General features: G+C 39.9%; 1 protein-coding gene across 44 annotated transcripts in view; it reads left to right on the top strand.

The window, feature by feature from the left end:
- The window catches only part of MEF2A (myocyte enhancer factor 2A), an 87,635-nt gene that overhangs the window by 49,944 nt on the left and 23,629 nt on the right, over positions 1-14,062 (top strand). For 20 of the 44 annotated variants that reach the window (XR_014934266.1, XR_014934267.1, XM_085515269.1 and 17 more), the window contains 2 exons: positions 11,318-11,449; positions 11,515-11,664. Coding sequence is in view for 42 of the 44 variants with exons in the window: in XM_085515269.1 (XP_085371395.1) it covers positions 11,318-11,449; positions 11,515-11,664 (282 nt within the window). In the remaining 2 variants the exon portion in view is untranslated. The remainder of the gene's footprint in view (positions 1-11,317; positions 11,450-11,514; positions 11,665-14,062) is intronic. The other 24 variants (XM_085515296.1, XM_085515300.1, XM_085515291.1 and 21 more) reach the window with 4 other exon arrangements.

Here is a 14,062-nt window from a genome sequence, read left to right as displayed (position 1 = left end):
CTTAGTGTCAGGGATTTGATTGTCAGATCATAGTTGGAGTATGTGCGTAGAGCTCATCTGCACTTGTAGAGCCTGCAGCATAAAGAAGCAGATGTATCTCCACAGCCAGATGGAGCATATGCCAAGAGACACGTGTGGAGAGCTTAAACAGAAAAGCTGGTGTTGAAACATTATGTTTATAAACCTAAAGCATCTTTTTTATTTTTAATCCAGTTTTCTCCACCCACCCAGCATTGCTTCTTTTCCAGGCATTGATTAGCAACGTGGTTTTTTTAACTGTTATCGTTGTCCCATACAGAATAGCAGTATAACCTTGGATGCTGTTGTATTTTGGTAGCACTTTTTATTTGGTTCCTAGTTTCTTTGGTGTTAAGCTGAAGATCTGAGAGCTTTATGTAAATATGCATGGATGCACATATGCAGATGCAGAATTAGATGAAAAAGACCTTCAATTAATTGATCTTATTTCCTTTCTTGATAGTTTTCACACTTAGCTGTATACCTGATGTGTCGTTATCTAGATATGTATTTGGCACATAATTCGGGCTTCTGTATTTTGCAACTAAAAGCTAAAAATGAAGATGGTGGAAATTGAATGAGGCCCTTCAGAAGTGTGTTTCTTTGAAGTGTTTCATAAGAGAAGTTACATGGTAAATTTTAAAAAGGAAGAGAAGAAAATGCTCTCCAGCTGGGTTCCGTGGCAAATGAAAACTGATGGCTAACATAGGTTAAATTCCAAAATTTACATCAGAGACCACAGCTTTCTAAAAGGAGATAGTTGAGAAGTGATACCTTGAATGTTGAATTAAACACATGTTGTTGGTTGTAGGAAAACTGGCAGTGCTCGGTTAGTTTATATCATTTCCCATTCCTTCATATCTGATAGATGGTGAGCTGCCAGAAGCGGGCAAAACAAATAAAAACCCCAAGGTATGGGGCAAGGAGGTTGAGAAGCTGTGAAGTGTGAGACCACTTGCTTTGGTCTCCACATAACTGTGACCACACTGGTATGCATTTAAAAGAATTAAGAAGCTTCAAAATGGTTTCAGTTGAGTGAGGAAATGGCTTGATGGTCTGTTCACCACGCTGAGAAAATGTAGGCATTATTGCACCTGATTTGCTAAACAATTATGTAAATGTAATTATACTGTGTATGTAACATTTTGAATACTTTGAGGCGGCACACAAATGCCTCTGAGACATCTTCAGTTTCAAGGAGGATTTCTGTGTGGTTAAGGACTAAATAACTTTTAGCTTTCCTTAAAAAGAGAGAAAATGCATAAAAGCTGAAGTGCTTTGGAAGAGGAATGACTGTGAAACTTGCGTATATGAAAGTCTCTTTGTATGATGACTTGAGTCTATTTTTTGTGGTGGAAGTGTGCACTGCAAACCTGACTCGTAAGCAGGGTGCACTTTGGGGTTTCATTTTCCACAGGGGGTTCAGGAAGAAGCACATCCCTTGAAACATTTTCAGTACTGCCAACGTACCAAAAGCTGTGAGCATAGGGACAGAAGATACCTGTGGATTTTGTGATAGTTCTATAGGGTTAAAAGAAGCACATTTTGTTTCCATCTTAATACCAAGCTAGAGTGTTTTAGCATAAATAATATGTAATTAGCATGCACTGCTCACTCGATTTCCTTTTTTAAGGTCAGTGGTTGAAATCAGGAGATATTTTAGTGTCAGCTGTTATTTGTATTCTTCCTGGTGTTATTTGGTTAGTATTTACAGTGAAGCTTGATTAAAAATATATATATTCTGAAGAATAGCTGTGTGAAAGTGGCATCTGGAAGAATTCTAAGGTGTTTTGGACCTTTGCAAATAACTCGAATATTCAGGGAAGTTCCAATTCTGAGAGTTCTCATTGTTGCTGTTGATGATGTTGTTTCCCATCCGCTTTTGCAGTGTGTCTGAAGAACACTTTTGTTTCTGTAACATACAGAGGGCAGACACACAATGTCCAGTTCATGCCCACTGCTCTGGAAATGCATATCAAAGATCAGCTGTTGGTTTTGGTGTTCTGGTGACGTGTGTCAAGTGGGATTGCAGTTCACCTCCAAGAAAATCAGCAACTTCTCGCTCCTCATTAATACCGGAGTTCATGCAGGCAATCGTACAAAGATATAATTATCTTCCTCGTATTAACAAGTTCTTCAAGTTTTGCTGGTCCTATTTATTCTGCAGCCTGTGTGCTGATGCAAGATTTGGAATTTTACACTGACAGTTAGAAGAGCGTATTTTTACTTTGCGATTCTCCAACTGGGGACCGTGGCATCTGTTAATCAAGAGTGAATTTGGGCAAACTGTACTTGCAAAGTAGAGATCCCAGATCATTGCATCTTCTGGAATTACAGTAAGGTTAAAAACTAATCTTTCTGAATATACTCTTGATTTCACTGGACAGTTAAAGTAAGCCTGGATTGTAGCAGTGGGGGAGGAGTGTGTCTCCTGTGGGACACTTTGCTACCAGTTTCCTTTTGGAGTTCAGTTTCTGATACATTGTGTTTTAGTAATTTTCATGTTTGGTCCTTTAACTGATGGTGCTTCTGCAGTAGAGGGCTGACAGAGATGCTAACTTCCAAGAAAAATTGATCTAGGTCTTCAGTCTTTCGTATAACCTCTCTGTTGCCTACCCCAGTATGTAGGTGTGATGAAGAAATTGCAATCATGTGGTGGAGACTGTGGCTTGCTCTATCACAAAGCCATGTGTTAGCATGGCTAATAGCAGTGTGGCCCATCTAGGCTGTAACGTTCTCAGCTCATCTGAACAGAGGACTTGCTATTGATTCTTTCAGCTGGTGTGTTCTTTTTGGTGCCTTTCCTGTATCAGCTGAGCAGATACTTCATTTGTGGTGGTACAGACCTATGACCTTTTTGCATCCCTACTCCCCTTTTCAGGTTCCTGGTTTGATAATACTGAGTTATCTCAAGTATATCAAGAGTTTGAAATACTTTCTGTTATCCTTTTCACTTTGAAGCTATAAGGAGAAATAGGACATGAAATGCTTGAAGTAGCAATCTGGCATTATTGCATAGGCCGGTTGACTGTAAGAATCCCACTTCCATTCTTTTTATATCAATGAATTGTAATGAGAGTTAGATTTTTCTTAGCAAGCCACTAAGCAAGTTTAGCAAGCAGAATAGCGAATAATATTTTCACTAAAGAATTTCTGAAAGATCATGGAGTGTATTATGCAGCCGAGTTGTTAGATTGGACAACTTTTCATGCTCCATATGGCTTATCTGCAATGTACTGTTGCTGGAAGGAGGCATTCAGTCCGATGTTGCTGATTTTACGTTTTAACCATTTTATATTTATGGAAAGGTACACATGGGAGGATGTGTGTGTCTGTATACATGCCTTCACTTAGTAAGGACTGAAAACAACATTTATGTACCATAAGATACAGGTGGGCACTCTTTGAACTGTCTTATGGGTAGAACTGCATTCTTACTATTACTTTTGTTTGTTGAAAAGATTATAGATTAATTTGTGAGCTGCTGAATAGTTTCTGCTTCTTGAATATGAACGTAGGTTTGCTTTGTCCTTTGTTTTTAGTAATAAGATTGACTTAGATGGTCAGTTGATTTCTCTTAAATGGAAAATTTTAGTTGAAGGTGCTTTCTGTACTTCGGGTAAAAGGAAAACCTGCTCAGTTATATATGACTTAATGATCTATTACAGAATCACAGAATCACAGAATTACCCGGGTTGGAAGGGACCTCAAGGATCATGTAGTTCCAACCCCCCTGCCTAGCAGGGCCACCAAACATACACCTTTACTAGATCAGGTTGCCCAGGGCCCCGTCCAACCTGGCCTTGAACACCTCCAAGGACGGGGCAATTAATCTATTAATCTATTAAGTTGTATAGAAAGTGAAACGAAGACAAATGTGTCAAATATCAGACAGAGCTTGGCTTAGTTTTCACTGATGAAACAACATTGTCAGTTCTTCTGGATTATTGACCATTTTAAGCCCCAAGAAATTCATTTGGGAATGAGCAGTGCAGCTGCTTCTGCGGGTCACTGTGTTGGACAACCCACAGCTTACTGAAAGGTTCGCAAAAGTTGGAGGTAGGAGAACAGCTCTTCCTTCATCACTACTCCCATGCGCTGTATAATATTCCGGAGTGGATTTTACAGAAGATAAAACTGTTCTTCAGTAATTGCTGGTGGTTTATCTATTTAAAATAACGTTTCACAGCAAAGATGGTTCAAGCTAGAAGTCTGAAAACCTTTTGTATGTGTTATTTTATATAAACGAGAGTTTGAATCCTGAGTGCCATCTTTATCATATCTTGGAGGAATTTGACAGCTAGCTTTCATGTTTGGCAAGCTAAGGATGCGTGTTAAAATTTGCCAGATACTGGAAGTGCTCCAGCATTTGAAACAAGACCCTGTCTTTTCTGAGAGTGGAATATAACAAGGACACTGATAAAATTTCAAGTTATGAGCATTCGGCATCTGTAAATGATAAATACCTTTGCCTAAAACTGAACTTAGAGCATTGCCTGAAGGGCTCTCCCACTTGTTTTGTGGCCCGTCATTCCACACACTTCTCATTTCTTCTTGTTTTTTTGTTTTTAAATCACAATGTAATTCTAAAAATATTTTCCTAACCTAACACGTGGATAAGAAGTATAATAATGGTGGCAGAATTTATCAAGAAGCGCTGTATGAGTTTTTGTTATCTGGTTATCTTTTAGATATCTTTGCAAAAACGTCAATTATTTACTTATTTTTTTTCATCCTGTAATACTGCTACTCATTGAGCACAAGCATGGAAAGCAGTATGTAAAAGTTAACTCTAAGCTTTGGCTTAGAATATCTCCTTTAGGCTGGGGCCTTGTTCATTAGGAGGTTAAGCTCTCCAAGTTGCTTAGCTGTGCAAATGTCCATCGTAATCTGTTTTAACCTCTTATGCATTGCACTGAAATTTTGAGAGCTGGGCACTGTCTGCTCTTATATCTCTACTGTGCTGTTTTGCTTCATATGTGTACTTGTGGCTATGACTAGAATGCAGCATAGGAAAATGTGAAGTATCTGGTGGGGACAGTGAAAAGAAATGCATTGGGCTAAGCCTAAGTGGCCTCTTAACTCACAGGAAAGGAAAACAGCCCCATGATGACATCTGCAGATGCTGAAGTAGTTAAAGTTGAGAATATTAATAGAACCCGTGGAAAATCTACGAAATCTGTAAACAGTGCACAAAATCCAGCTTAAAAAACCAGAAATTAAAGCCTACAGAAATAGTGTTGATCAGCTTCCTACACAGAACACTGTTATTAAGATGAGTTACGTGTTTTTCTCTGGCTGCTCACTTACACTACTTGTAAACTTTGGCCCCGCTGTATTTTAGACAGCAGCAGAATTTATACATCTGATATTGCAGGTCAAGCTTGGCATTTGTGGAGCTGTGTCATTACTTGGGAGAAAAGAAACAGAAACGATGCTGCTTCTGAGACTAAAGTGACCTACAGGAAGTTTAGAAACTATAAATAGCTTCCTGTGACTAAAAATACTCCTTATAATAAGGGAGAAACGGTGTATGTAAAGGATGAAGCACAGTGGTGTTATTCACGGTGATAGGAGTGAAATATTCTGTGTTATAACAGAAGAAATTCAGCCTAGTTTTTATCTTGTAACAGGGAGCAAATAACAAAGGGATCGTCGTGCTTTCATTGTGACATTTTGCTGCGTGTCAGCTCTGCAGCCATACGTGTAGTTCTCTGCTCTGTGGGAAGGGAGGTGAACTGCCTGAAAGGAATTTGCCCTTTTTTTCCTCTTGCTGATGTTTCACAGAATAAGAATGAAAACTGGGTGGGAGTCTGGGGCTGTGAGTGCCATGTTTTTCTTTTTCCTTTGTGTAGGAATATCTCAGAAAAAAAGGTGGGGTTTTTTGAGGAGGATGTTGTTATCAGTGGTGGATTCAGACAGTGGTCTGCAGCTGCCAGAAAGACCAGGCCAGTCCTGTTGCCTGCTCGGTATCTGTGCTGTTCAGCCCTTTCATTGGTACACCAGCTCATTCCTGCTATGAGCACTGATAACAAGCAGAAGTAAGTTGAAGCGTGGCCAAGGAGAACTCTCCATCGTTTTAGTGCAGAAGAAAATGGCTTCCTGCAGGCTCAAGCAGAAATCTGAATTAGCTTAATGTTTTTGTCCAGGATCATGCACTTTATGTGGCAGTCACTTGTTAATGTCACCATATCAACTGTACCCATGGAAATTTCAGTGGCTTCCTTAACTGTGGACAAATGACTGTAAAGCATGATCTCTGTAATTTTCTTCAGAGGTGAAACAAAAGACTCATCCTAAAGAACACACTATGGCTGAGTAGCTCAGTTATCCTTGGATTTCTGTTTTATTTTATTTGTTTCTGAACCTCAGTAGGAAAGATATTAATGCAACTTGGGCTAACACTACTGGTATCTGTGTTTTATTGGTGTGAGGCTGCAGCTGCACAGTCTTGTGCCTCTGGATTTCATGGTTATTCCCATCACGGGTGGCAGAGTTCTGCTCAGTGCTGTCTGCCCTGCAGAGGCACCATGTGAGTGCGTGGTGGTCACATTGTGAATGAGGAGCCTTTGGAATTTGATGCAGCAGCATCTTCTCCCTCCCTGCTATTGCATGGCAGGTCTCTGGAGCATCAGGAAGCTGTTCAGTTGGTTATCCTTTGATAACCATGGTGTACATGCTTACTAAGGCAGCAGTAATATTTAGAAGTTCTAGTGGTACTTCTTCCATTACTTCATGCCTAAGGAATACTTACACTTGGATTTATTTTTTTTTAAGTGTTTACTCCAACTTTGTACTGCTTCACGTCTTTTCCAAGCTCAGATTGGAACAGCAGAAACAGAGCTAGCCACTGTTTTTATCTGGAAGGCTTGCCTTTCTAAAGGAAATCATCTTTTTCATTTCAGTTTTAGTAAAATTTTGGAAATGTTTTTTCTCATGATTTCAGATGAAACACCAAGAAAAACCCAGCTCCAATAGGAACTGCAGAAATTGAGCTGTCATCTTGATTCGGAGTAGCACTGATAGCAACAACCTTTACCCAACTTGTGTAACATTGGTAGACTACAAGAACCCAACAGTGAGGGCTTTGAATGAGCTAACATTCCTGCTTTATAATGCACTTTACATTTCATGTCTTTTGCCTTTTAAGGCAGAAAAATATTATTTCCTGCAGTTACAGTGAACACAAGCAAGGTCTCTACAGTTGTGCCAAGGGAGCTGGTGAGGAGCCCAGATGACTGCTATCAGCATTCTTGCCCTTTTAACCATGTGAGAGCACAGAACAAGCTGCTTGTGCATTTTAACCATTAGCAACACATCCTTCCAGAGTTGGACACAGACCCTGTTATCTTTCCTGTAGAGGAGGACGGTTGGATGTTGTCATTTAACTCTGTCTCGGGTAGCAGTAATCTGTACCTGGCAGTTCTGTTTCTGCTTTCAGAACTGCTGATGACCGGTATTTTGAGCCAGTGTAAGTTTGTGTGACAGAAGATAGTTACGCTGTGGTGGTTGAATATCATCTTTGCTTCCTCATGGGTCACACCATAAATAGCTATCGTATTTCTGTTCCCTTTGTACTGGCAATTTAAGTAGAATGTGTTGAATTGCAGAGAGAGGCTAATTGGTTGTCACTTGTTTTGCAAGAATGTCTCCTGTTCTTTAGATGCTTCTTGCATGGGCAAAATGCAGTGCAATTAAAATGGCTTTGTGCAATGTATAGGAAAGGTCAGGAGGACATTGTGGTGTGTGCTTGAATGTAGCATTTCAGTCCTTCATAACTAGTCCAGCCTTTCTCATACAGCGTTTGCCAAGCTCTGCCATTCAAAAAATAAAATAATATATATATATCTCAACATAAAACTATTAAGTTGGTTTATCTCAATTTTACACAGTGCCACAAAAACAGTCTAAAGCTTCTGGGCCATTCTGCAGTAACTGTGTTACCACAGCTGCCAGCAGCATTAGTGTAGTGACTTCACACATAGCACAGCCACATCGCTTTGTTTGCTTGGTGCTTTTTAAAAGGATTTCATACCTGCCATGGTTCCTCCCAGCATTTGCTTTGCGTGATTTTATTTCTGAGAAAAATCAATTCTTTGCTCAGTTAGCTCATCGGGTCTAACATCAAAGCTGCGGAGTGTCAGCCACTGAGGACACAGTGCAGCACATTGGCAAACATGCTGGAACAATTGCCAGTAGTTTTGGATAAGTCTTAGAGGAAGTGGAAAATAATACAGATTAACTCCAAAAGCTACACGCTCCCTTAAATCATCTGGAAAATAAGACTTAACACAAGAAGGCAGTTGGAGTGAGCACTGAATAGCAACGCTTGGAAGTTAATGTTCTTTTTCCCTCTTGTGGTAAGAAAGTTTGTTCTGTATTAGCCTCAACTGCAAGAACTCTCATTTTTTTTTGTCTACAAAAATGTTTGTGTGTCGCAGCAGAGAAATTAAACTGTTAGAGGAATTTCTTTCATCTTTGGGGTTTGTGAAATTGCAGTCTGTATTTATCTCAGAAATAAGGCAGAACTGTAGAATGGTTGGGTTGGAAGGAGCTGTAAGGATCATCCAGCACCTTCCCCCCCACCCACTCAGGCTGCTCAGAGCCCCATCTAGCCCAGCCTTGGGTACCTCCAGGGATGGGGCACACACACACAGTGCCAGGGCCTCACCGTCCTCTGAGTAAAGAATTTCCACCTGACCTATAACCTAAATCTCCCTTCTTTCAGTTTAAAGCCCTTGTGTCTCTTCACTTGTAAGCTCTTTCAAGTGCTGGAAGGCCAAAAATATGCCAAATTTTTACAGTCATTAAAGAAATGACAAAATGTAACTGTAGGGACCACGGAGGGTGAGGTTAGCCCTTGGTGTGGAACTCAGCTCTGTCCCTATGGCCCCATTCCCAGCAGCCGTCCCTGTGCTCCCGTGGGCAGGGCCCGTTATCGCGCCGTGCTGTGCTGCGTAGGCTTCGCCTGACTCTGTGAACAGCTGACAGCATTCCTCTTGTTAGTACAGCCGCGGAGCAGGGAGGTTTCACCGTTCTGTTATGGCACAGTGATAAAGGAGCAGTCTTTTTATGGTTAGGTCCTCGAAGTGACAGTGCGTGTTTCAGCGATAAAGAGACAGAGCTCGGGATATCAGACCCAGACGTGTTATCTGTAACAGCACACTGTGCCTTAAATCCTTCCACAATGACAGGAACCCCATCTGGAGTGAAGGTTTCCAGAATCTTAACCGGGAGATACTGAGCATTTTCCTTCCTCATGAGTCAAACGGAGTTAACCCCATTGTTATCGAAAATAAAAATAACTGCTGGCCAAGAGGAAGGATGCCTTTCTGTATTTACTGAGCCCATTCCTTTGTATTGGAGCTGTGAGCGTATTGTCCAAAATGCATTACACTCACGTTTTGTTTTATAAAATGGGCATTAATGAAACTGCCATGCTGCAGTACTTCAAGTTATACTAACCTCTGAGGAACTAGAGACAAGCCCAGCACTGTCTGCTGTGTATTTATTGCAACTTATTTCTATATAATACCTAAACACAGCTTCTAAGTGACTTGTGCTCTGTGCTGAGCACCCTGTTAAGTACCTATTTGAGTTCTATTCAGAGCATTCCGTGGGCTGCAGGGGTTAAGCACAATGCAGATTGCACAGTGTCAACATTTTCCCTACTGATATCAAAGTGTAGAGAAGTGGCAGCCTGACTTGTCAGGAAGGGCTGGGAGGGATAGCGGGCTCCGACCTTGAGCGGCCGGCCCTTGTATGGCCACGTCCATGTCCGTGCCCAGCGGATTGGCTGGCAGTGTGGGATCAGGGCGCAAGCGGGGCTGGAGGGAGCTCCACCTGTTCCCCATGTGCTGCTGCAGTGGTGGCATTTTTGTGGGAGTTCCAGGGACGGCGTGGGATACCGGGAGCCGGCTGAGAAACCCGAGAGGGAATGAGCTTGTGGTGACCTGTGATATTAAAGAGCTGCAGAGAACTCAGCTGGGTTTTAGTGCTGCCTAGAAGCTGAAGTAGGGAGTGTTTTGCACATGTATAAATAGTAAGAGAGTTTTGTGAAATTATTATTGTGCTCGGTAGTGCTTGAATATAAAATGAATGCTTTAAGCTAGCAAGCACAGCTTCTACCAGGAAGTGAGTTTCTTTCTGTTGCTGAGAATGTCGATGTATGGATTTCCATTTTTTAGGATCTTTCAGTGTAAAGTTCATAAAACTTTCATGCCTTGTCAGTGAAAGAAAACACCACCTCCCTGCCCCCATAGTCCCACTGCTGTCTTACACATGGCTGTTGTGATATGGACCTGTTGCAAAAAGTGTATTGCTTTCTTCTTGCAGCCTTTAAAACATTTATGACTTTTCTATGGGTAGCATTTTAAACCTTACTTTGTTAGAAACAACAACTTGTCGTGAGAATTTTGATTGTGTAGTAGATGAAAAACAAACAAAAAAAAGGTCTGCAAACATATCAAATGTATCTTTTAATTGCTTGCTCACAAGAGCTGCAGTTTCACATCCTTTCTCAGCAGCTTGGTCGTGGTGCCTGCATTGTAGACATGCTCTGTTTCTGGGGGATGTTGATTCAAGAGTTCCACCAGAAAACAGGAAGTACCCCACAAAGCGATCACATCAAGTTAGAGTAAAGGAGTCTGAAAAAGCTTATATTTAGCAAACGAAGTCATGTTACAGAGGGATTATGTCATTTCTTTTTATACTTTTTGCACTTCTTGTTACCATGCAGGATGACTGCAGTGCAGGAAAATCCTGCCTTTGTAAGCCAGGGAGACCAAGTGTTACATATATTCATGTCATGCAGTAGCTACATTCAGATGAAAACTGTTTGCCGTTATATCACTCGACTTTGAACCGTATGTTTTTTAAAATATAAAGGATGTTAATAGGGATGCTAAAATTAATTTATTGATGGTCCAATAAAGACTAAGATGTTTTTAAATTACTAATGAGGACATTAACTCCTGTGCCGTAGGCTAACTGTTGAATGTCTGTCAGGCAACTGTCCTCCATCAGCCGGAGTCTGAAAGCAGTTTGGTGTAGAACACTGGAGAGATGGAATGGTTTTAGGTTAAAACTGGCCATGAGATGGCACCTTGAGAGTCAATGCCTCTGAATGAACCTTTTCTGTTGGTGTACTATGCCACTATTTTGAAAGACTTAGCTTGTCTATTGATTTTTGTCTGTGAAAATTTCATGTAGTTTCAGTGGCTCTGAATGATTCGGTAGTATACAAAAGACCTTGGCAAGTTAGTATGATCTGTATGTGAATTTTCCAATTGTATTTCAGACCTTAAGAAAGAAAGGCCTTAATGGTTGTGAGAGCCCTGATGCTGACGATTACTTTGAGCACAGTCCACTATCGGAGGACAGATTCAGCAAACTAAATGAAGATAGTGATTTTATTTTCAAGCGAGGCCCTGTAAGTACTTTTATTTTATCTCTACTTTTTATTTGTTGATCCTTTTTATTAACTTCATTATTTAGGCTCTGAACAAGAAGGAACACAGAGGGTGCGACAGCCCGGACCCTGACACTTCATATGTGCTCACGCCACATACAGAAGAAAAATATAAAAAAATTAATGAAGAGTTTGATAATATGATGCGGAATCATAAAATCGCAGTGAGTACTAAAGTATGGTTTGTGCTTCTTTTACATGCATGAGAGTTTTCACAGATGTTGCTTACCACTGTAAAGACAAGAGGCTGGATTGGTTTGAAAAGAGAGATGTGTATTTTCTTAAGGTAAAATGAGATATCGATACTCACTCTTAATTAGATTTTTTCATAAGGAATAAGAAAGGAAGAAATTGGGTCTCCAACTTGTCAATTAATCACACAGATCTTTTTATGCTGTGTGGATGTGGAGTAACATTTCTAAATTACAGGATCTTAGCTGCCTTCCCTGATCCTGCCTAAAAGGATAGATTTCATTATGGAATATAAAAATCTTACAGTCCTTCTTCTGCCTGATAAAGATTTTCAATGTGTTACAATTAGAGTTGGATAATTCTGTTTCCAAATCGGGGTTTACTTTCCTGAAGGCAAGGTTTAGAAAGGCGTTTAGATGTTTAAAAATGGCAGAGGGATCCACAAAAAGATCGATGTGTTGTTGAAAGTCCAGCAGTGAGCATGGGCACCAGAAGGTGTTTGAAATTTTGAAATGAGTGACTAGCTCATTTGTCACCTGCTATAAGTCACTTAATTGCTTTAGGAAGATATTGTTACCCATCCCATAGTGCGACCAGAGCATCATTTTCCATTTTAATATCATATTATTCAAAAATGAGCCCCATGTATTTACAGGGCAGATTGTCCGTGTTCTTGTGAGTTTTGTATGTGCCCTTTAATTTATGAGTCCAAGGTAAAAAGATTTAGTGAAGTACTCTCAGATGAGAATTGCTGAGCTCTAGAACTCAAGAACTTTGGGGTTTAATAGTAATGGAAATTTTGCATGTTCTTCTCAGAGGTGTGATGTTTAATTTCCACTTACAAGAGCAGTTTGCATTGAGTGTTACACGTGAAGTATCTTCCGAGAAAACTAATATGGGGCTCTGCCACGACCTTTAAAGTTTTTAACATTGTCAAGTTGTAGCAATTAAAATAAATGGACTGGCTAGGTTAATCAGCGTAGATCCTGGCGTAAATGAAGAGTGTGTCCTCACATGACTGCCAATAGTGAAAATGATTTAATTGTTCAGAGCAGTAGAACCACCTCTGGGAAAAGAACGGCAAACTGTCAGTCTGACACCCAGAATCCGTTCTTTTTGCAAGTTCTTTATGCTTGAAAGTAGCTGATGTCTTTTATTCCTTCTTTGTTTTGATGTTTTTGCTACCTAGTATTTCCGTATTGAAACATCTTTAGGCATCATCTCTTAGTACGATACAGTTAAATTGCTCTCCGTTGATGTTTTGTGGTCATCCTGAGCAGCCTAAGTTTTCTGTGTGGGTGTCAATGTAAATAAAAAAGGGAACATTAATTTTTAGCTTTGTAGCTCTGTATTTATAGTTCAAATTGTACCTGTTGTGGTTCTGTTTCCAGTACTTGTGGGTCTTGGATAAGAATGTAGCTGCTTTTATTCTAGTGCACTTATTACTGTTGAAAGGTAGAAATGAGGCAGAGTGAAGAATTCAGTCAAAACCAAATGCATACCGTAGATGTACAGATGCTGCTGTCCATCTGTATTGTAAGGAGTGGGGGAAGCTATCACTTATCGATTCTTTATTGAGAAAGTTAACGGAAAAAATGTTCAAAAATGTTCTTACTGTTAACTTCTAAGCATTGTTTTAAGCATACTTCAGCTATTTTGAGTTTAGTTTGAGTTAATGGAAAGCATGCTATTTAAAAGCATCCTTTTTTTAATAGATAATAAACAGTTTCTTGAAGTAGTTTCCGTGAAGACAAGTATCAGTGCAGCTTGTCATTACTCAGATACTGCGAATGATTTGTTAGCATTACATTGCTGTGCTTTGTTACTTCTTGCTTCCATCTGTGCCAAAAAATGATAATTATTCTGAGGAATGGTTCAGTATGGAAGCAGTCGTTAGTTCTCACTAGTAAGAGGTTTTGCTTTTTTTGTATAAAATGTATTATGGTCTTTACATTAGTGTAGTTACTGTTGTATTTCAGATGATATCAAATTGTCATTTAGACGTGCCATTCTAAGTAAATATTAAGCTGCGTATGAGAAAGTACATCTCTTAAATATACTTGCTAGGTCATGAGTGTGTGTCATCTCCATCTGACCTCTAAGCTGTCATCTATGTCAACGAATTCTACTGAATTTTTATTTTAAAACTGTACCTGTTGTAGTTTTGTTTGCAGTTACTCTGAGAGTTGTGAAAGAAAATAGTCCCTTTTGTTTCAGAAACACATCACAGTCAAAGGATAGGAATGAGACAAAGGCCAAACAAATTAGTCATAACCAAATGAGCACCATAGATGGGCAGGCATTTAAGCTTTTGAGTCAAATAGTTGTTGAATAACAAACATATATACTGTGGAAAAATAGCTGCCTTTTGAATAATGCTGT

The sequence above is a fragment of the Coturnix japonica genome, chromosome 14 (genome assembly GCF_054131305.1).
Source record: "Coturnix japonica strain WE chromosome 14, WE-NBRP24, whole genome shotgun sequence".
Lineage (NCBI taxonomy): Eukaryota > Metazoa > Chordata > Aves > Galliformes > Phasianidae > Coturnix > Coturnix japonica.
The sequence above is the reverse complement of the archived record's forward strand: the minus strand, read 5'-3'. Positions and strand labels throughout refer to the sequence as shown.